The 23,618-nt window shown below is 40.4% G+C and overlaps 1 protein-coding gene across 1 annotated transcript in view; it reads right to left on the bottom strand.

Moving 5' to 3' along the window:
- NEK10 (NIMA related kinase 10) overlaps positions 1-23,618 on the bottom strand; it is a 3,576,599-nt gene that overhangs the window by 1,218,508 nt on the left and 2,334,473 nt on the right. Inside the window, exon 21 of the mRNA XM_044064761.1 lies at positions 16,920-16,965. Coding sequence (XP_043920696.1) covers positions 16,920-16,965 — 46 coding nt within the window. The remainder of the gene's footprint in view (positions 1-16,919; positions 16,966-23,618) is intronic.

Raw genomic sequence — 23,618 nt, 5'->3', positions numbered from 1 at the left:
GTGAGGGGGGAGAGAAGCTTGACAGGATGTTGTGTCGAAGACTGCTCCAATAAATTCCAGTGTCTTCACTGAGGACATCTGAGCTTTGTCTTTGTTGATTGTAATCCCCAAGCGGAGAGCAAGACCTTTAGTGTAAGAGAAGCTGCGAACTAGGAGATTCGTGGTCAGAGCAGTAAGGAGCCAGTTGTCTAGATAGGGAAACACCTGGAGTCCATGTAGTCAAAGATGGGCTACCACAACTGCCATACATTTGGTGAATGCTCGGGGGGCTGTCGATAGATCGAATGGCACTGCCCTGAACTGGTAGTGACTGGCTCCCAACCGGAAGCGGAGAAACCTCTGGGAGCAGTGATCCATCTTTATGTGGTAGTACGCATCCTGTAGGTCTGTAGAGCACATCCAATTGTCCCTCCCTAGGAAGGGAAGAATGGACTGTACTGTGATCATCCGGAATTTTTGAGGTTTGATAAATTTGTTCAGTAGACTGAGATCCAGGATTGGTCTCCAGTCCCCTGTCTTTTCTGGCACTAAAAAGAACCTTGAGTAAAACATGGATCCTGTCTGTTCTGGTGGGACTGGTTGGATGACTCCTTTTCTTAGCAGTTTTTCTATTTCTAAGGCTGCTAATTCCCTCTGATTGGGTGGCACATCGGGGATTCGTTTGAAGGGTCTGAGAGTTAAGTCTAATGATATTTGGTAGCCTCTGGATATTATTCTCTGCACCCAAACATCGGTAGTAATAAGATTCCAGGCTGGTAGATGCAGGGAAAAACGACCCCCGACTGCTTCTAGAGGAAAGCAATTGAGCTGCTGCTCAGGAGCGCTGGTAGGGTCTGCCAGAAAAAGAATCTCTGGCTCCCTGGTTACATGGACCACCTGTACCCCAAAAGGGGCGCCTTCCATATGAGTTGCCCCCTCTGCCCCAGGGGGATTGTTCACCACGAGTGTCAAGAAAGGATCCTTGGAATTTCTTAAATCATATCTTTCCTCCCTTCTGGCTCCTGGAGTAGGACCTTTGGGGGTTGGAAAAGCATATGCCCACAGCAGACAAGGTCTTTCCGTCTTTCTCACTATGTGCAAGTGTGTCTTGTACCTTGGGTCCAAAAAGTGCAGATTCGTCAACAGGTGCATTGATGAAGGAAGATTTAAAGGGGTCTGCAAATTCATACAATCGCATCCAAGCATTACGTCTCATGACAACACCAGATGTGGCAGCTCGAGCTGCCCCCTCGGTGGTGTGAGATATCAAACACATCTAGGAGCTCAAGATGGATTCAAGGGTAGCTAGCTGTGAGGCGACAGTGCCATGCACCTCATCAGGCAGTACCCCCACCAAAGAGGAAGATACTTCAGAAATTAGGTCTCTTTGGAATCGAATAAAGTGTGCCAGATAATTCAGCAACCAAATGGCGAAGATCGTTGACACATAGGTCCGCTTCCCTAATCTGTCTATGGTCCGGGACTCCCTGTTTGGAGGATGGACAGTGGAACTATCTTCTGTCAGTTCCCTCTTGGTGGCCGCCGTCATGACCATAGAATCAACTGTCAGCTGCTTGGACCAATAGGGCTGGTCTTCAGGTGTAGATAAAATTTTGTCCGGCCTCTGGGGGACAGGTTCTACATTGTCCGGGGCCTTCCAGGCAAGCTGCACTATTAGTTTAACAAGATCATCTGCTGGTGGGCTCACCCAGGAAGTAGATGGCAGGGCACAGAAGGCCTGCAGAAACACCAATTCCTCAGAAGAAGGTTTAGAGGACTTCCATTCCCCCTGCTGTTTGAGGATTTTGAGAATGTCTCTGAATGAGATGTCATCTGGGGGAGAATGTGGGGACCCTTCTCCCTCATCACAATCAGTGTCTTCTGTGATAGATTCCTCCAGGGAGTCAAGGTGCTTCCTCTTGCACCATTTCTTCCAGAGTGGGTCTCCAGTGGGATCTTCTGAGGAGAACTCTGGAGAAGGGGTTCCCTACACAGGGGGCTCTTGTGACTCCCATGCCCAGGGACCCGACATAGTGGGTTGGGAGGAGAGCATGCAAGGGGAGGTTTTTAATACTGGTGTCCTAGGTGCTGGCTGTGAGTCTTCGGAGTGAAGGACCCTTTCCATCAAGAAATACCACTAGTAAAAAGAGAAGGCCTGTCAAAGACAGGAGAGAAGGACAGTAACAAAAAGGGTAAAAAATTAAATTACCAAGGAAAAGGGTAGGAAATAGGCCTAGGTTATAGGCAGCAGTGAGAAAAGGCTAACTTGACTAAAATGTTTGTAATTTAGAAGAAAAACTGTCATAAAAAACAACAATTTACTAATTAGCTTTGAGAGAAATGGCTAACACATCTGACCAGAAATGCAGCAAAAGAGATCTGGAGTATCTAGGAGATGGACATTGTGGGTAAGTTCTTAAGCTGAGAGTTTTTGGCTTGCATGAGCTGGAAAATGGCCGTATTGGTTCTGAGGACAGAACCGAGGTCCTATCTGTAATGTATGAACAAATAAATATTATATCCAACTTATAATGTTTAGCAAAAGTATGCAACACAAACCAACTTGTTGCAGTGCAAATTTCATCTGCACAGGAATTTTTGAAAAAGGAAATGGAGGTAACTACTGATCTGGTTAAGTAACCTTTCAGTTTGACTGACAACTAGAGCTTGTTATGAGATATATAAACAAAAGAGATACAGTCCGACAGCCATCAAGACAAGGTTAACCACAGAAACTTTCCTTTCTAGTTTAATAGTAGAAAATGAAACAAACAACTGTGTGTCTATACTGAAAGATTTAGTACTATGAAGACAGAATCTCAGCTGTCTGGAACATCTAGAGTATGAATTATGTACTCCCTTTGTTGTTATGGTGTGTAAAGAACATTGGCAAATGTATATATTGATTCAAATTAAGTTCTGATGCAACTTTGAGGATGAAGGAAGCATTAGTCCAGAGGAATATTCTGTCCTTTTGGCAGATTAGATAAGGCAGAGTAGGTGACAAAGCATATTATTCTGAAATTATTTAAGCAGAAGTAACTGACACCAAAAACTGGGCTGTGCCTGATAGGAATTTTAGGTCCACAGAAGAAGATGGCTCACTGGGGCTTTTTGTTAAGGCTTCTAAAACACAACTAAGATCCCACTGATAGACTGGTTATTTAAATTGTGGGATCAGTAGAAAGGTATCTTTTAGAAAGACACTATACATTTTACGAGACACTATGGAATATGAGTCAAAGCCATTATAATAGTTGGATAGTGATGTCAGTTGTACTTTAATGGTACAGTAACTTGAACATGAGGCAGATAAATGTGAAAGGAACTGGATGATTTCAAGAACAGAAGCAGAACATGGGTTGTAGCTTTGAACTGCTGCCTACATTGAAAATTGTTTCCATTTGCTTCTGTATACTCTTTAAGTAGATTCTTTTTGTGATACAGATAGTATGCAAATAACATTTCAGGTTAATGAAGGGTCTTTGGTCATTAACGGAAATAGAGAAGTCAAGCACTTAATCTGAGACTGTGCAAATCCAGATGAGGCTATGTGGATGAGAGAGATGGAAGATCCAGATGGGGATTTAAAACCCATAGGGACTTCATCAGTTGAAGACTTTACAAGGAAAAACAAATTTGGTATGGCCAAAAATATGGCAATGAGGATCACCTTGATGTTGTTTGCTGTTACTTTCTGCAAGAATATGGATATCAGGAGAAAAGGTGTGTAGAGAACCCAGGAAGGCCTCTACCCAACTACAGCATATCTTAGGGATAGGGATTAGGGTGAAGCTCAGGTCTTAGCAAGGCTGTCTCCATTGGCTGAATATCATAAACAATATGATCATATTCAAAGACCACTTATGAAGCATCAAGATGGAGCTGCTGATCCTGTCTACTAGGTAGCTGCTCCTTCCCAGAATATGTGTTACAATCATAAACTGAAGAAAAGTGATCCCCATTGCCAAATCTTCACAGACTCTCAGCAAATGGATTACAACTTGGTTCATTCTTGCTTGTTTGGCTACTAGACTATGTACGTGTTGTCTGTCTGTATGGAAACCTCACTAGAAGGTATAAGGTCCTGGAATTCTTGTAATACTAAGAGAATTGCTCTCCTCTCCAGAACAGTGATGTGAAGATTGATCTCTGAGCCCAAGTTCCTTGGACCATCTTTCCCTCAAAATGCCAACCCACCTCAGAAAGGAGAGGTTCTCAGAAAACTGCTGCACTTGCAGAGAGAATAACAAATGTTCTTCTTACATAAATACTGTGGGAGGTTAGCTACCATTTCAAGTGAATTTTGCACAGCTGAGTGATGATGGCTGAGATATAGGCATGGTCTGAAAGCTAAGACCACTGGAGACTAAGCAGCCACTGAAGAATTTGCGCATGAAAGTGAACAAACTGCACCATGACTGTAGTGGAGAATATAAGTCCAAGTACCAACACTGTAGACATCAATAAATTATTTGAAAGTGACTGGACAGAAAGTTTGAGGGAGACTGGATCCTTTCTGATGGGAGACTCACTATGCACTTTGTGATGACTAGATGGCATTCCACAAAAAGAATGTATTGAGTTGGCTGAAGATTTGATTTTTTTTTGTAATTAACAAATAGGCAGAGCTGTAGCAAGTAGCTTCTGACTTCAATTCTCTGGTTAGAGCAGCAAGAAGCCAATCATCTAATTAAGGGAACATATGGATCTATCTGAGTCATAGTGGGCTGCGACTACTTTCATGTACTTGGTAAATACCTGGAGAGTTGTGGTGAGAGTAAAAGTTAGGACTCCGATTTGGAAATGATTGGCTTCTATCTAGAAGTATAGAAATGTATTTTAAAACTGTATAAGCTATTTATGTAATGCCTAATGTGAAAACCCAAATCAAATACTCCAGACCTTTTTAAATAGCTGTAGTCAATGAGATTTTTTTTTTACGTTTATTCTTCTTTCTTCACAACCATGCCTTCATTACTTCTCTCCTTAGTTTATAATGTATCGTTCCCACTATTTACCACCCATACTTTCTTGCTTATACCTACACTTTCCCCTCTCTCCTTTCCTCCTACATGCTACCATATGGCTATACTGCTTAATCAGTACATAACTGTGCATAATCCTGAGTATAACAAGCAACATTAAATGTATTTACACTATATTGTTAATCGAACACTGTACTGGTATGTTTCTATGTGTAATTATATTTGCTGTAACGAGCCTTTCTCCTACTAATATAATGCTTTGAAATATAAACTGTAATTGCTTTTTGAAAACTTTTTGAAACTTTTCTCTCTGTGACTATGCTAAAAACAGGCTACAAACCCAGACTATCCTGGTTAACAAATGGAAATGTTTGTTTACTTATTTTTATTTAAAGCTTCATAGACATGATCTTAATGAAAGATAAAGATCATTTAATTCCCAGAAAGTAACCAGATCTGAACATTTGATAGAGCTGCTAATGCTTTATTATTGCAAATCACTTCTCCATTAATTTTCTGGATGATATAATCTTTTAAAAGCTCGTTGGCCTTGGGATTACTGTGGGGATTATTTGCCAAATTCTGCTCAAGCCTTGCGTTAGCGAGCCTAACTATTCCACTAAAGGCTACTTACACTTGTTTAAATTTATTCTCTATCTTTATAGTTTTTCCCCCTGATGAGTAAAGGTGGCATAGTTTCTAGCAGTGCTTTCACTTTTTTGTAGTTTTTATATCCACCACTACAGTTTTGCCATTTGATGCCCAGAATTTTTGCACCTTTGGGGTATGTCTATCAATTACAATGTAATGTTTTTGCATTGCACATTATTTCTCAAAAGTCAACAACTCTCTCTCCTAAAGTTTCATGCATGTATCATTTGTTAAAACTCATTCTGATGAAGTCATAATCAATCTTAAAGAATTTCCTTTGTGTTAACTGGACTATGTTTATCCCTCTCATATGAATATTTCTTAAGATATAATTGTGACACAACTTGCTTAAGGACCAAAAAAATTGCACCAAACTGCTTGTGGTGAACACAGTGTCAAATATATTCTTCCTTGCACAGGGTAAATCTACAGTCTGTCTCTAGCAACAGTCAATTTCCAGAGATGAAGCCCTGATTATAACCCAGGTAAACTGTTTATTATTAAGGACTCCACCACTGCTTAACAAAAAGTTAGTATGTATATAAAATTGGTACTTGTGTTTATTTATTTATTTATTTATTTTATTATTTAACATTTGTTGACCGGGAATGTCCGACTAGGTTCCACAGAGCCTGTTTTCAGTGGAGGCCCGGGGAGAAACGCTCCAAATGCATGTCTTTGGAGTTTAAAATGACTTACTCTAATTGAGGACATTTAATTACCACATTGACTTAAATGGTGCATGTTTTTTTTAGATGAGGCGTGTGCTGAGCAAAAATGTATATCATCTTTTCTGAGGCATAATTTCATAAAGACCGGTATTCTGACTACTTTCTACATAACAAGTACACTTAAACCAGGGAAGCTTGCTTAAGATTTCTCCAAGAAAAAGATATTGATGGGGATATCTGTAAACATAAGTATAAAGCCTTCGTCCTTAGCCATACCTAGTAACACTGACATTATGGTTTCTACATATGTGAGGGATGTCCTGCCAATAATATTAATCTTAGCCATAACCATAAGCAGACCATATAGAACTGTACATATCAGTTCTGGTGCAACATTCTTTATTCTCCTTAACATGGAGTCCAGTAGAATTAACATACTCCTCTCTTTTGCTTACTAGTTCTTCCTGTTGTGGATTGAATCATAAACAAAAAATAAAGTAGGATGCAAGTCATCTTTGCCCTCCTTTTATTTTTATTTATTTGTTAGAAGATCCAGTTTCTAGAGATACTGAATTCAGAAGAGATGTCCCGCTTTGGGCAATTGGTGCAGACTTCTCACTGTAGGTTCAAGAACAGATTTGTCAGTGATATCTATAGATGATTTCATGTTCTAATTATACTGTGTCATTTTTCAAGTAATGAGTGAACTGTTGCTTTAAGTGTTTTTCTGATGGGCTGATATGTGTATTTAAGCACAATGTTACTATTCAGTCTTTTATCTGATGAAGTTCCATGCTGAGATAAATAGGAATGAAAGAACTTACCTTAACATTGGGCCGTTCTACGATTTTTGGATTATTTAATATTTATATTTGTATAACAGGGCAGTACGCAGATCAAAAGTGGCATTTTACAGGTACAGACTGAGTAAAATATTCCACAACAAAAAAGAAGTTATATACTCACCATAACATTCCATCTGTATTGTTGCCTCTCATTTGCTCTTCAATGATCCGACTTGGCCACATACCAAAGCTGTAGGCTCCAACAACTGAGCTCCTCCCCTACCCATGATGCTCCTCTCCTCCAAATCCCTCAGACTGAGTTTGCTGCAGCATAGTATATCACATAATCATGATACAAATAAACAAGAAGAAATTACCTAGAGATAAAAGAATAAGCCATGTGGGGATACTTCAGCAGCTCAAAGGTAGAACAGAAGCATCTGCCCAAAATTTTCCATTAGGTCCTTCAAAAGGCAGGGGATGGAGGGAGGGAAATTTGAAGAGAAAATGAGAGGCAACAACACAGATGGAATGTTATGGTGAGTACATAACTTCTTTATCTGATGTTATTCCCTTCTTTTGCTCTTCAACCTATGGGACAGAGTCCCAGCTACAGAAAGAACTTGGGTGCCCCTCAAGGGAGTATATTCCGGAGCACAAAACAACCAAAGCATGCCCTGTTCCTAGAAATAATGTCTAGTTTTAATGGGAAATGAAGGTATGATGATTTGACCAAGTAGCAGCTGCACAAATTTCATCAGTGGGAAGTTTCGACTAGAAGGCTGAAGGTAGAAACAGATCTAGTAGAACGGGCCTTAATGTGACAAGGTAAGGGGATGTCATTAGTGGAATACACAAGTGTAATACAACTAGTTATCCAATGAGCTAGGGTAACCTTGGAAATTGATTTACCCAACCTGGACTTGAAAAGGATACAAAAAGTTGGTCAGATTTTCTAAAGGTTTTGGTTCTATCTAAACAGAAGTGGAGTTGTCTATGTACATCCAACCTATGAAGCAGATACTCTCCCTTGTTTTGAAATTTAGGGAAGAAAACAAGTAGATTGAAGACTTGGTTTATGTTAGCCTCAGCAGTGACCTTGGGCAAAAAGGAAGGGTTAGTGCACAAAGTAACTCTGTCCTTGTGAAAAATCAGATATGGGGGCTTGCCAGACAAAGCTTGTAACTCAGATACTCTCTTGCATGAAGTAATAGCCACCAAGAAAATGGTCTTCCAAGTCAGAAACTTTAAGCCTATTTTATAGCTGAAGGTTTGAAGGAGGTGTGAAACTAAAGTCTGTAAAACTGAGGTGAGGTCGCAGGGAAGTGCAGGATCCTTAATAAGAGGATGTAGAAGAAAAGTACCTTTCAAGAAGACCTTGCACAATTTAGATGATGCTAAAGAGAAAGAATTTTTCCCTATGTGAAAATTGGAAATGGCTGCTAGTTGCACTTTCACTGTAGAAAAACTAGCCGCGTTACTAAAAAGATATGCCAAGAAGTCCAACACAGTTGAGAGTGGAGCAGAAAAAGGATGCAGGTTGTTCTGATGAGCCCAAATGGAGAACCTCTTCCACTTACTGTTGTATAGCTTCCTTGTCGATAGTTTGTGTGCCCCAATCAAAATTTTTCTGACTAGGGAAGAAAGCCCATGAGATCTAGTCATCATTGCAAGTGGAGTAACCAAGTGGTTTCCAGTTTGACAGATCTGGATAGGACAACAGACCTGGAGAGGCATCCAGATTCCTAGGTGGACAAACTAGGTGAGACCAAAGGAAGGGGAACCAAACTTGACCGAGACAAAAGGGGGCAATGAGGATGACTCTGCATGTCAATCACTGAGCTATCTGAAGAAATTTGGGAATATGCGAAAGAGGAGGATAGGCATACAGCAGACTGGGGGGGGGGCAAGTATGGACTAGAGCATCTCTTGGTGATTGCCCCTGAGGAGGAATCAGGGTAAAAAACTTGCTGCACTTGGTGTTGGAGGGAGATGCGAACAGGTCGCAGAAAGGTTGACCCCATCTCTGGAAGATCATATTTGCCACTGAAGGATAAAGAAACCACTCGTGAGGTATTAGAATGGTCCTGCTGAGCCTGTCCACTAGGATGTTTGACTTCCCCGGAATGTGAGTTGCAATGAGAAAGCAGTGGGAAGGGATCACCCACTGCCACAACCTCATGGCCTGTCAACACAAGGGGTAAGACCTGGTTCTTCCTTGCTTGTTATGTACCAGATCACTGACATATTGTCTGTCTGAATAGCAATAGTTCCTGTAGGGAGAGAGGAACGAAGGGCTTGCAACACAAGAAGTATCACTCTCATCTCCAGAACATTTTTATGCAAATTGGACTCTAGGGAGGATCAGATGCCTTGGACCGTATGTCCCAGATAATGCCCCCCATCTAATTTGGGACACAGCCGTGTTCAAGGCGGCTGTGGGTGGAGGTAGGACAAATGGGTGGCAGTGGAGAAGATCATTGGATTGGATTCATCAAATGAGAGAATGTTTGCAAGCTTGTGAGAGCCTGATTGGGTAGTTTAATGGAGAGTGAAGTAGAAAACATTGTACGGCTAAGGTCCACTCAAGTACTCTGATGTGAAGGTGGGCTAATGGCACCAGAGTGATTGTGGCCGCCATGGACCCCAAAGCCTTTAGGACAAGATTTGCTTAGGGGGGATGGAATGTCCATTATCTGTTTGACATGAGCTCTCAGACTGGAAACCTTGTCTGGAGGTAGAAAAACTAGAGATTGAATGGTCCCCAAAAGAGCTCTGATGAAGTCTATGACTTGAACCAGGTAAAGATGAGACTTTTTTAGATTGATAGAAATGCCCAAGGTCGAGGCTAGATGTAATAGGTATGCTCTGGTTTCTATAAGTTGATGCCTGGTGGGAACAGTTAGGAGCCAATTATCTAGGTAAGGAAACACCCGGAATCCTTGCAGTCTCAGGTGAGCTGCTATAACTGCCATGCATTTGGTAAACACCCTGGGGTCTGTGGTGAGACCAAAGGGCAGTCTCCTGAACTGATAGTGACTGGCTCCCAGCCTAAAGCAGAGATACCTGCTGGACTGCCTGTTCATCTTGATGTGATAGCACCATCTTGAAGTCTATAAAGTCCATCCAGTCGTCCTTCTGCAGGAAGGACAGAAGAGGCTGTATTGTGACCATTCGGAACTTTGAGCTGGCAATGGACTTGTTTAGATAGGTGAGATACAGACTGGGTCTGAGGTCCCTCATCTTTTTGGGCACTCAAAAGAGTCTGGAGTAAATGCCTGATCCATATTGGTCTGGGGGAACACTTTGGCAGACTCTTCTTGAGAGCAGATTTGAAATCTCTAATGCTGCAACCTCCCATTGATTGGGTGGAACATCGGGGAGGATTTTGTTTGGTGAGGGTTTATGGAAAAAGGGTATAGAATAGCTTCTGGATATAATTCTTAACACCCAGTGATCTTTTGTGATGGCTTCCCAGGCTGTTGGGTGTAGAGGCAAACATTCCCCCGACTGCCTCCAGAGTTGAGCAGTCGGGCAATCCCTCAGGATTGCTGATTGGGTCTGTCCAAGAAAGAATCTCGAGACCCTTGGCTCACAGGAATCCCCCTCTGCCACATGGGTGACATCTGCCATTATAACCATTTCCCCTCTCTGCCTTTGAGAGAAAGGTCCCCTTGTGAATCTTGAAATGGCCTTGCAATTTACGGAACCACAACTTTTTACCTCCATGTTGGTTCCTGGAAAAGGTCTCTTGTGGGGTAGAGAAGCGTATCCCGATGGCAGAAAAGATCTTTCCGTCCTTTTCACTTTGGGAGAGTGTCTCTTTTAACTGTTGGACCAAAAAGTGTCAATCCATTGAAGGGAGCACTGATGAATGATGTCTTATAGGGTTCTGAAAAATCACACAGCCGCATCCAGGCAAGGTGTCTGATGGCAATGCCTGATCCAGCCGCCCGTGAGGCACCCTCTGCAGCATGAGAGATCAACCTCATGGATGTGTTATAAATAGACTGGTGGGTAGCCATTCTTGAGGAAAAGGCCTTCTGTTCCTTGGCAGACATGGATCCTGGGGCAGAACTAGAGAGTTCCTTAACTAAGCCCCTGTGTAGTCTGGTGATGTGTGCCAAGTAGTTCAGCTCTCGCAGTGTAAAGGTTGCTGAAGCATAATCCCACTTTCTGAACTTCTCCAAAGCCCTAGCCCCCCTGTTAGGGGGACAAACAGTGGTGCTCTAGTGGGCCAACTCCTTTTTGGTAGTGGCTGCAACCACCACTGCATCGACAGGAATTCCCTTAGTCCAGTGTGGAAGGTCAGAATGGGCACTAAGGATCTTAATGATTCTCTTGGGAATTGGTTCCACTGTCTCCGGTTCCTTCCATGTCCTGTGGACACAAGGTCAATGAGGGGGTCTGCAGGGGGAACAACCAAGAAGTAAATGGGCCTGACCCAAAGGCTTCAAGAAACACCAATTCCTCTAGGTTAGGGCTTTTGGAAGACCAACCACCCTTTTGGCAAAGGATTTCCATGATGTCTCCAAAGGAGACATTCTCAGGTGGTGATCTGGGGGGCCTTTCCCCTTCATTAAGATTGCTGTCTTCTGTGAGGGATTCCAAAGGGGAATCCAAGTGTTTCCTTTTGCACTGGTGCTTCTGAGGGAACCCCTCAGTGGGGTACAACAGAGAGGTAGCAGAAGACTCTGGGGGTTCCAAATAGAAAGTAGACTGGAAGTCCTTTTGGGTAGGCAGATCTAGAGGGGACAGAGTAGATGGCTCAGATACAGAAGCTGCTGGAGGGGGACCAGGGACTGAAGCAGGTAGAATCAATGCTCTTCCAGGTGCAGAAAAAACCCTCTCCACCACCTCAAACACCTAGGGAGATTGGGACACTGTAGGCACACCCGGCAAAGCCAAAGCTGTCGATGGAGAAGCTGCACAAACCCCAAGCAGCTAGAGTAAAGATTAAATTTAAAGTTCTACAGAACAAAAATTTTTTTGTTGTTTTTTTTGTCTATAAGCTGGTAAGAAACGGGGTAGGGAAGGGAGGGAAAGAAAGAGACAAAAAACTCTTTCTTAGAAACTGTTATAAGGCAGAAAAAGAAGACAGGAGATAAGAAAGGCAAACTCTATAAATTTAAGCTAAGATATTAACAAAGTTTTACAAACTGACCAACTAAACAGCCATAAGGAGCTCAGAGTGTGAGAACCTGATGCTTAGCGAAGCGTGGCAGATGAGATCCGAGGGATTTGGAAGACAAGAGCATCATGGGTAGTAGAGGAACTCAGATGTTGGAGTCTGCAGCTTTGGTATGTGGCCATGTCGGATCCAAGGCTCAGATCCAAAACCCATAGGTTGAACAGCAAATGAAGGCAACATCAGATCATATAGTCTACAAACAGAAAAAAAAATACAGAAACAGTATTAAGTTATAAAAAATATCAGGCATAGTTGGAAAGAATATTTCCATCAAGGTTGAAGTGAGGTGAGGATCATGAAAGCTGTTTTCATAGAGCATCAGTATTGTATTTAAATAGTTATATACAGAAGATAAACTACACAAATTGTAGTAAACGATTACCAGTTTTGTACATGCTTACAGATACCATATCTCCTTCTGAAGTGGTAAATTACTACAACAGGGTATTATTTAAGAGGATATCCCAAATAAAATTCTGTGGCATCACACCTGGACAAACAAATGGTTGCTATATTAGTTAGCCTTGCTAAACACAGTTATATTATACACATAATAAAACCCAAAGAAGATGCACAAATACACAACAAAATGAAATTAACCACTAGACAGAAGCTACAAAGAACTGTAATTTCCCTTCTCCTCACAATCCATGTCACTTAAAAATCCATGCTTAGCAAGGGTGGAAAAAAATTAACTAATGAAAGTAACTGCAGTAGCCAGCAGTAGATGTAAATTCCGGCCATTTCTCTTCCCATAATATAACTAATTGCAGCAGCAGGAACAGTTACAAGGAAGTGTGTGTGTGTGTGTGTGTGTGTGTGTGTGTGTGTGTGTGTGTGTGTGTGTGTGTGTGTGTGTGTGTGTGTGTGTGTGTATGTTTTGCACTGTGTGTGTTGGATATTACTGATGTTATAATTTATGCATTTCTTCATTCATTTGATCACAATAAGACATCTGAGATGTACACATTCAAAAAAGTTTCAGTAATTGCAGGGCACACTGTCTCATGTTGACTGGCAATCACCTATTACTCAAACAAAACAATGCAGTGTGAGAGAGATGCATGAATGTAAGGCTACTGAAGGCAAACATCTCACATACTGATAACTCTGACATCAGGATAATCAGTAACGCACCACACCACACCACATTATGTCCATCATAATACACATACTCTCTCATATGCTGAGGTTCTTAAGATCAACTTTCCTAAGCCTCAAAGTCCTCCATGACATAAAACAGGCATAAAGTACCTTGAGCAACACTCTAGACTAACAAAAACCATCACCACATATAGCGCAAGGAGCACCAAATTCATAGATGCTAAGCTCATAATGCAGATATCTACCCAACCAAACATCCTAGTCACTGGTGGCTCCATTGTAAAGCACACAGATGTATCTCTTACCAGGCTGAGCAAGGAAAGAGTGACAGTTAGTTGCTTGTCTGGTGCCAGTACCTGCCAGATTATTCATGCACTCAAGTCTTTGAATGACAGGCAGACGTATAGGCCTGTCATAGTACATGGGTGTCAATGATTTGAGATCTAGGTCCTTTGATTGTATGAAGACAGACATGATGGAGCTCTTGGACTGTGTGTCCCAGGCAGGTATAATCCCAGCACTAAAAGGCATTATGAATGATACTGCAATATATGAAAAAAAAACTGACTTTAATAATTGTCTTAGTTTGTAGTATCATTACAAGGAGTTTCATTATCTGACTGCCTGGAAGGATAAGTTCAACAGACATCACTGCTTTGCCAGGGATTGCCTGCACCTGTCCCTTCTAGGTTTTCATATAATGGCAATGACCTTCAACTCCCCATAGTGTCTTTTTTAGGCAATGCAAACTGGATAAACCTAGCAATATAATGAAGTAAGCAAAAGAAAATATGAAGGTGTTGCTGATTAATATTAGGAGCCTAAACAAAAAACTCCACTACCTGAAAGCTCTCCTCACCCTGGAAGATGTAGACATTTATGTAGTGTCTGAGACATGGTATAAAACAGCAAAAACTGCTCCCATTTATGCAGGGCTATAATGCTTTCTACACCTTTAGACCAGCCATTGTGCAGGACAGGGAATAAAGGTGGCAGTGTCTAAATCTTTGCCCATGACAAATTCACATCAAGATTGGTTAATCAACTTGATACACTAGAGAGTCTTCATGTCGAAATCACTAACGGAAAAGGTCCATTGTCATATATACTGGCTAGCAATAGAAACCCCACTATGACCCAGGAAAGCCACAATGCATATCTACAGGAGCTGGAGTTTCTCAGTATTAATCCTGATACTATCTTCTTAGGTGATTTTAATCTGTTTGACTGGGTACCTTAGACCACCACTAATTCACAAAAGCAGAGATTATTGAACTTTGTCAATACAAATGCCCTGGAATAATTAGTCAGACTACCTATTAGAGGAAACAATATCTTAGACCTTGTCCTTACCAAAATGGGTGCACCTTGCACCATCCTTTGTGCATTGCTGTTAGGTCTGACCATAAAGCCATCTCATTCAAAATAAAATGAAAACTGAGGCCTCCTCCACCTCTGGTACCTTTAGAAACTTCTCTAAGACAAGCAAGCTACTCCTAAGTGAAACTTCAGCAAGCTTCAAGTCTCCATCAAACACTGAAAATTCTGCTGTTTATGAGGAATTGTACATCACAAAACTGCACCAGCATGTAAACAGCTGCATAGATGCAGCTATTCCATGCAAAAACAGGCACATGGCAAATTCCAGAAACAACCTCCTCCCACTGTTTTACTGTAATATCAATAAACTATACAATAAATGGAAGAGAATATTGCTCAAAACTAAGAAGAGTAATTCCTAAAGTAACAGAGCTCTCATCAATGAATTAAACAAACAACTCAGGTGCCTAATTAAATCCACTAAAGCCATGTTTCAGGTTATAATAGCCACCAAAGTTAAACCGCAATGCCTTTTTAGCTATGTCTGAAATCTCAGGAGCACAATACAGTAATGTGCTGAGCTGATTGTGAATTATACTATTTTCAATGAAACCGAAGATATAGCCAAACTACTGGCTGATTCAGTTCACACTTTAACTCTCTCTCCCCTCCATCTATGCCACAGGAAATACCTGAAACTGATTTTCCCCAGCTATCACACATGGTTGAGTCCTAAAAACATTTTCAAAAGCTAAAATTACTGCATCGATGGGTCCTGACGATATTTCCCAGGTGCATCGTGAATACCCTTATAGGTAATAGGCAGCATTTCTCATTCCACAAATGGATGAAGGAGAGACTGAGACTTCTCAGTATGTCATCTAAACTGCTCACAGGGAATACAAGCACAAATTACATGGACAAACGTTATGCAGCCTTGTCACTTAGCCTGCACCATCTTCCCATATGTACATCAACAGGACTGCTTCTTATATCCTTTCTTTTGTGTGTAAGAGAAGCCATGTTGTTACTCTGCTTGATTTCCACAAGGAAGTGGCAGAACTATTGATTCCTTTTCTTGTCCTTGAAATAGTTAAACTGGTCTCCAGTCACTCAGACTAATCCTCAGTCAACCTTCCACATTTCCAGGTCACAAATCAATCCTGGCGCACATGGTGTGTAAGGGATATCATGGCCCTATCCACTGGGCTCTGAATGCTTATCTTGCCCTATATCCAGTGCACTGCACAATTTCCCATGCCTATGTGTCAGTTTTGGAGGTGTATTATATAGTATTCATTCCATTAGATTGTATTGATAAGATGTCTTCTGTTTCTTCAGACACCAAGTCATGGGAAACTACTTGCTCACTTATGCTAGACTGACATCAGTGATTTCCTGAGACCACTGTCCTTTGTTTAAGGCAGTTTCTTCCCTCACCAGTGTTGTGTGATCATGGAATGATAAGTATTAGTTATGGAGGTATGAAGGGCTCAGGCCCCGAAAAAAAAAGTTTTCATCTGCAAAGTTAAGTTGAATGTTCAATTGTCTGTAATCACTAAAGTATTTTCTGTGTGATTGTGTTTTGATCTAATAATAGCTTATTTATACGCACATCGAGAATTTGTAAAACTAAATCATTTTTTAACATGTAGGTCAATTCAAATTATATGAAAAGTGTTTAGTACTGTATCACATCCTCAAGCCAAACCTACATATTTATTGGTTCTGGGCTTATTTACAATGCTTAAGACTTAAGTACAAAGCTTTGCTGAACCAACTTTTTCTGAATTCCACTCTTTAGCCTGGGAAGATTAATAGTAGCAAACAAAAATGATAAAAAGACACCAATGAAAAGAACAGCACCATAATTTGTTAAGGAAATCGACTCTCACATAAACTAAAGCCAAGAAGAACATATCAAAGTAAAATAACAGAATCTTCATAGAACTGTATTGTTTTTGCTACAAGTCTCTTTTGACATTTGAAAAATAAACTGAATATTTTTAGTCAGTTTACTGTCAACTAAACTACACTATATATGACTTTTGCATGAGATAAAGATACTGGAGGATACTACTTGTTCAGTTGATTCATCCATTCACCAAACAGCAGCTTGTGTGTGTATGTACATGTGCATGTATGATTGGGAACCAGTGTTTTTAACCATACATAAATGCAGATAACACAATACAATAGCATGCATTTATATGCAATGTAATATACTTACTTTCAATGAAGGTTTTATAATAATGAACAACATTTGGATGGCAGAGCTGAAATAAAACACAAGTGACAGTATTATATAACCAGATTGTAAATATCTAGAGTGAAAGTTAAGAAAACAATTCAATAACTTGTGTAAACTGCACAATATGGCACACTGGCAGTCCTGTAATAATACACACTCCACCACCCATATTAACTTGTACGGCTTTTCACAAACTATTAACTCCCCTACCAGAACTAGTAAACCCAACAACAAAGAAACTACCTTGGACTGGATACTTACTAATAATCCTCATCAAACTTACAAAGTAGGAACCCTCACAGATGATTTAAGTGACCTCTCCCTAACCTATATTATCAGATATAAAACTAACCTAGCTCACCCTAACACTGTCAGAACAGTACGCAACAAAAAGCAATTTAACCTTCAACTCTTCCAGACAGAACTTAATCAATGAAATTGGTCCCCACTAAAATCTCTCCCACTTGATGAAGCACTAACCTATTTTAATGCCACATTCTTAGCCATCCTGAACCACCATGCCCCAGTATGCTCTGTTAGATGTAAAGCTAAACCAGCCCCCTGGCTCTCTAATGCTACTAGGCAAAAGGTCCTTCTGAGAAACAAAGCCTGGGCAAAAATGGCATACTACTAAAAATCCAACAGATCACCAAACTTTTAGGCAACTTAGAAATCACACTAAAAAAGCCATCATGTTAGACAAAAAGAACTTTTACCTCCAGGCACAGCAGAACTATCAAATGAAACCTCAAAAGTTCTGGAACACCATTAACAAACTTCTTTACCCAGGACAATCTATCACTCTCAACCCACTAGGCTCCGACCCAGAGAGTCCTATTCACACTGCCAATGCCTTTAATTCTTTCTTTACCAATGCTATCCAAACTCTTGCTAGCCAACTATCTCCAGATACCACAAATCTGCCTACTTCATCTTCAAACCCTCCCCCATCATTTCAGTTACAACCTGTGTCTACTTCCAGTATATGCTCTCTTCTCCAAAAACTAAAACCTACCACCCCTTCTGCTGACCAACTCCCAGCTGAATACCTTTAAAACGGAGCTAAAGCCATTGCCTACCCCATATCCATTATGATCAATAGAACCATAAGTGAAGGAAATATCCCATCAATCTGGAAATTTTCTTACATTATTCCACTACACAAAGGTGGAAATTCTTATGACTTCTCTAACTTTCATCCTATAGCTCTACTATCTCCTCTAGCAAAAATTATGGAAAAGTGTATCCATAAGCAACTTCTTAACCACCTCCTTCAAAACAACTTACTTGCCAACTGTCAACATGGTTTCAGACCTTATCACAGTACCACCACTGCCCTATTATCATTCACAGATTCTATTAACCATAATCGTAACAAAACTGTTCTTTCCTCTGCAGTATTCATTGATTTATCCAAAGCTTTTGACATGGTTAATCACCAACTCCTTTTACATATAATGAAATCTCTATCACTTAATCCCTTAGCCATAAGTTGGTTCAAATCTTACCTAGAAAACAGACAGCAGGCTGTACTCTGGCACAACAATCTAATCTACTTCCCATCTCCCTTGGTGTCCCTCAGGGTTCCATATTAGGTCCTCTCCTTTTTTCCATTTTTATTAATGACCTTCAGTCAGCAATTCCACACACTACCTACATTCAATATGCTGATGACTCTACTATTATCTGTTCAGCCACTTCTCAAACCGAACTACAGACCCTTACCCAGAAAGCATTTAATACTGTTGAAGAATGGTTCACAAACCATTGCCTCCTCCTAAGCCCAAAAAACCCTAAACCTCTACTCTTCTCACCAACCCGTAAGTCCATCCCCATACATTTCACACTTACATCTAACAATGGTACTCTTATTTCTCCCGACCCTACTACCAAACTCCTTGGAATAACAATAGACAAGAACCTCAACTTTGATAGTCATATTAACAGTACAATAAAAACAGTCAACAAGAAACTGGTATCCCTCTATAGAATCAAACCCTTTCTTACACCAGTAGCCAAGACTGCTATAGCCAGAACTCACCTAAGCTCTACTTTACTCTATGATTCACCCATTTATATGAATCTTTCTAAAAACAACCTCAACAAACTGTCGGTATCCTATAATAATATTGCCAGATTTGCTATTGACTCTCCTTTCAGAACTCATCACTGCCTTAATTAAAAACAACTTGATTGGCTAGAATTTCTACACCATCTCCAATTTCTACAGCTTACTATAGCCCACAAGACCCTGTATCAACCCACCAATACTCTCTAGCCTCCTTACCCCCTACAATAATCCAAAAAATTTACGCTCATCAAACAAACTTCTGTTTAACACTTGCAGATCCAACAACTCAGCAGGTGACTCCCTGTTCTCTAATACTGTTGGAAAGCCATGGAATTTACTACCCTCTGAACTCACAACTCTGTCTTCTCTTACACTTTTTAAAAAGAAACTCAAACTATACCTCAATACACACTGGGTATGTTCCTGCACTAATCCTGACTAACTTTCTTACTTCTCACCAATAACTACCATACATCATAGTCTAAACCCTATAGTGTTCCTTTTACCATGAAACTGCTAATGAATTTCATAAATATATGTATATAACATCTTCTCATTAATATTATTCCTTGCAGTTTACTGTCCTTGCTATGAACAGTCAGAGTATGGTAATATTTCTCTAACAATTTTCAACTATTTGCTACTTTTTGAAAAAAAAAAAATAAATACAATTTTATTTTTTAGTTCTAACTACAATTTTTATTTTGTATTTTGTATGTATCTTTACTGTTATTTCCTTCTTTATTGTATTTTGTAAGTTTCTTGGAGCTTTTCTCCCCGGGCCTCTACTGAAAATGGACATGTATCCAGTTAGACTAACAAATGTAAAATAAATAAATAAATCTTTTTTTTTTTTGCTTAATAACTGAGTAGGTGGTGTGGTCCAAGCACCCTTTTCTGCCATCACTTCGGACTTCAGGCAAACAGGTGATTACAACTACATGAGCAAAATGAGTAAATGACAGTAAAAGAAAATAAATGGTGAAATATACAAAAATACTGTGAATATTTAGAAAAAAGAGGGGGCCTTTACACTAGAAGCAAAAAATAGTGGTTAACACAGATGATTAAGTTTATGGGCTATTAAGTAGCTACTTCCGGTGTTTGAGGGTTTGATTTCTTCAGTCTTCATTTGCCTACTGACATTGAGCAAGTCACTTAAGCAGACTGCTTTGGGCAAGTCAGAATCTGAGGCAAGCTTCTTAATGGTCTCCTAGACTGCATGCATAATAATTACCTATGAGCCTAAAGCAAAGGTATGAGAACATTTACTTAACATAGCAGTAAATCTCCACAGTGAGGTCACCAACCTTGCTTTCTCCCAATCAGCATTTTTTCTGCCAGCAAAATATAAAAAATGTTACCAATTATAAGTATAGACATTATCTGGATGGGAGTCTTTTGTCCTTAAAAGATGTTTAGGTTAATCTGAGTGTCCAAAGATCAAAAATGTGTTGTCACAGAGGATGTGTATAATTTTATTTTAAACAGGTTTACAAAGAAATGTGCAATTTTGCTTTCTTTTAAAATGGTATAATTGAAAAAAAGTCTTAAAAAATGCCAGTCTACCCCTGACAATCAGAAACATAACTTAGCACAACCGTGCAAGGACAAATGTGTGATGCCAAGAAGTGCAATGTGATTTGAAGGTAAACATCAATTCAGAGGAGAGACTGCAGTGCCTCGAGCATTAACTAAGTAAGAAAATTGTTCTCGTGTGTATGCACAAGTGCAACTTTATAGTACTATGAGAATAGCTGTGAGCCATAATAAGTGTCTCCCAGGAATGTCTCTATGAAGTTGTATTCATTGAAATAAAAAGAGAAAATGGGAGTACAGGAAAGTCATAAAGGGGTAACAGCCAGCAGAGGGACATACAAAAGGACATAGGGAAGGAGAGTGCTGGTAAGGTGGAGGAAGGACATCATTTTGGGGAGGAAAGATGTCCATTTTACTTTTTTATCAAGAGGTTTAGATGGGGAAAAATGTAAGGGGAAGTCAGGGGGTGGAAAGAGGACATAGCTATGGAAGCAGGGGCACAAAAACAAAACTCACATAAAGAACAACAAATGAGATACTTGCACAATGTAGAGGTTGACAATGGATACATATACATACCCAGATGGGAAAAAGTGGAGAGGGAATTAGGAATGAGATGTAAGTAGCAGACAGGAGACAGAAACCAACCAAAAGAACAACAGTAGGTCACTGTGCCTTAAAACTGAGACAAACAAGAGAGTGTTGTGTTCAGCTGTAGAGTAAACAGATGGGTTACAGCAGGAAACAAACACAGTATGGAAAGTATTTGAAAGGTGTACTTACACAATGACACCGGAGGCTAAACTCTGTTATACAAGTCCACATCAGATTGTCAAAACCACCCACACGATACCCACTTGACACAGCACACAACACACACACATACAAATGTATGCTGATGCACTTAAAACAATTCTGCTTAAACAATGGTAGCCTAGACTTGGTGTTGGCAAAGCTATACTTCAGAAAGCCCAAAGGCACTTAATAAAAAACAATACCTAACACCACATATACAGTCACTCTCAATGGAGCCCTAAACACTAAGCCCCTAAGACAAACACACATTTTCCAGGACTTCTGTCATAGGAGACTCCATTGTAAGACATACTTATGCCCCTGGTTGAACAAGGAAGAGATAACTGTTAGTTGCTTGTCTGGAGCTAGGTTCCACCAAATCACACACACATTCATGCCATTACACCACAGGTACCAGTATGATTCCATCATATTCCATGTAGGTGTAAATGACCTGAGACGTACCTCTCTGGAATATATAAAGAGAGACATTACGGAGCTCTGAGACTATGTGTCTCAGGATGGTATTATTCTAGCACTGAGCAGCATATTACCATCACCAATAACGATGCTGCAATATGAGCAAAAGATGACTGATTTTAACAATTGTCTGCCTTTCTGGTATCATTCTAAGAGGATCCAATATCTGTCAGCTTGGGAGAAATGGTTAACAGACCATGCTGCTTTATTAAGGATGTTCTGCACCTGTCCACTCTAGGCTTTTGAATACTGGCTAAAACTTTATCTACCCTCATAATGTCTTTTTTTAGGTAAAGCCAAATTGACAAACCTATCAGCATAGCAAAGTCAACTGAAATTAACCTCAAGGTGTTACTGCTCAATGTCTGGAGCCTAAATAAAAAATACACTCCATCCAGGCCCTCCTCATACTCAAGAATATAGACATCTGTGCAGTTACTAAGACAAGGTTTAAAGTGGCAGAGAGCACCCACAGTAGTGTAAGGTTTCAGTGCCCACCACACAAGGGCTAAAGGTGGAGGTGTCTCGATATACATCAGTAACAACCATACCTCTAGGTTGGTCAAGCAGGATGATGGGCTGGAGTTCCTCCATTTGCAGATCACCATAGATACCATATCTTAGCCAGATAAAGGTCACCCTGCATGTCCCAAGAAGCTCACAATGTATACTGGGACCTACTGGAGACACTTACTATCCAACCTAACACCCTACTCTTAGGAGGCTTTAATTATCTCTATATATACTGGGAATCCTACATGGCCTCAAATCTATGGGCACAGAGATTCCTGGAGTTCGTAAATGCAAACATCCTAGACAAAATAGTAAATACATCTACTAGAGGCTTCAACGTACTGGACCTCATGCTCATAAATATGGGAGAATGCTGGACCCCTCCCCATAATGTCTTGTCCTCCCTGGTAAAGTCCAGCCATAAAACAGCCTCCTTCAAAATAAAAATTAACTCCATAACCCCAGTAAAAATAGTAACAGTTACAAGCTACTCCAAAGTAAACTATCTTTTATTAAGTGATGGTTTGTCAAAATTCAATGCCCCTCCCAAACCCGGAGAACACAGCGGCCTGAGCTGAACTGGAGTCAGAAACTCTGCAACAACCACATCTAAGGCTGCATAGATACTGCTGTACCTACCAGAAGTAAGCCCAGAACTAGCCCCAGAAACAAAACACTGGTAGCATCACAAATTAAAAAAAGATATACAACAAAAGGAAAAAATTAAGACAAAAATCAGGAAGGGTAATTCCCACAAAGATAAAAACTCTCTCCTCAAACTAAATAATCAACTTAGAGGGCTAATATGGTCAAACAAAGCCAGCTTTAAGGTTAAGATCACCTTCCAGATGAAAGATAACCATAAGGCCTTCTTCAGCTATATCAAAAAACAAAAGGACAGCACATAGCCATGGGGTTAATGGTGGCACTTTTCACCAAGCTTGGTGATGTAGTGAACCTGTTAGCAGATAAATTCAGTTCTAACTTTAACCCTATCTCATCCCCCAAGAAATACCCTCAAACATAACCTCTCAACCTATAACTAGGGAGCATGTGTGGACTGTGATTGCCAAAGTCAAGAATAGCTTCAGTTAGCACCAATAATATCCTGGAATGCCTCTTGAACAGTCCAAAATATGACTTATCAGGACCCCTTGAGTCACTACTTTCTATGCTTTTAAAACAGGCTTTGTGCCACAAGAATGGAGGAAACTGATGGTCATCCTTGCTCATAAGGGAGAAACTTCAACAGATCCTGGAAAATACCCATTAGTCTGACT

This window comes from Protopterus annectens, chromosome 3.part0 (assembly GCF_019279795.1).
Source record: "Protopterus annectens isolate FY-2018-M chromosome 3.part0, PAN1.0, whole genome shotgun sequence".
In the NCBI taxonomy this organism is placed as follows: domain Eukaryota; kingdom Metazoa; phylum Chordata; order Ceratodontiformes; family Protopteridae; genus Protopterus; species Protopterus annectens.
Note: the sequence above shows the minus strand (reverse complement) of the source record. Positions and strands in the feature narration are given on the sequence as shown.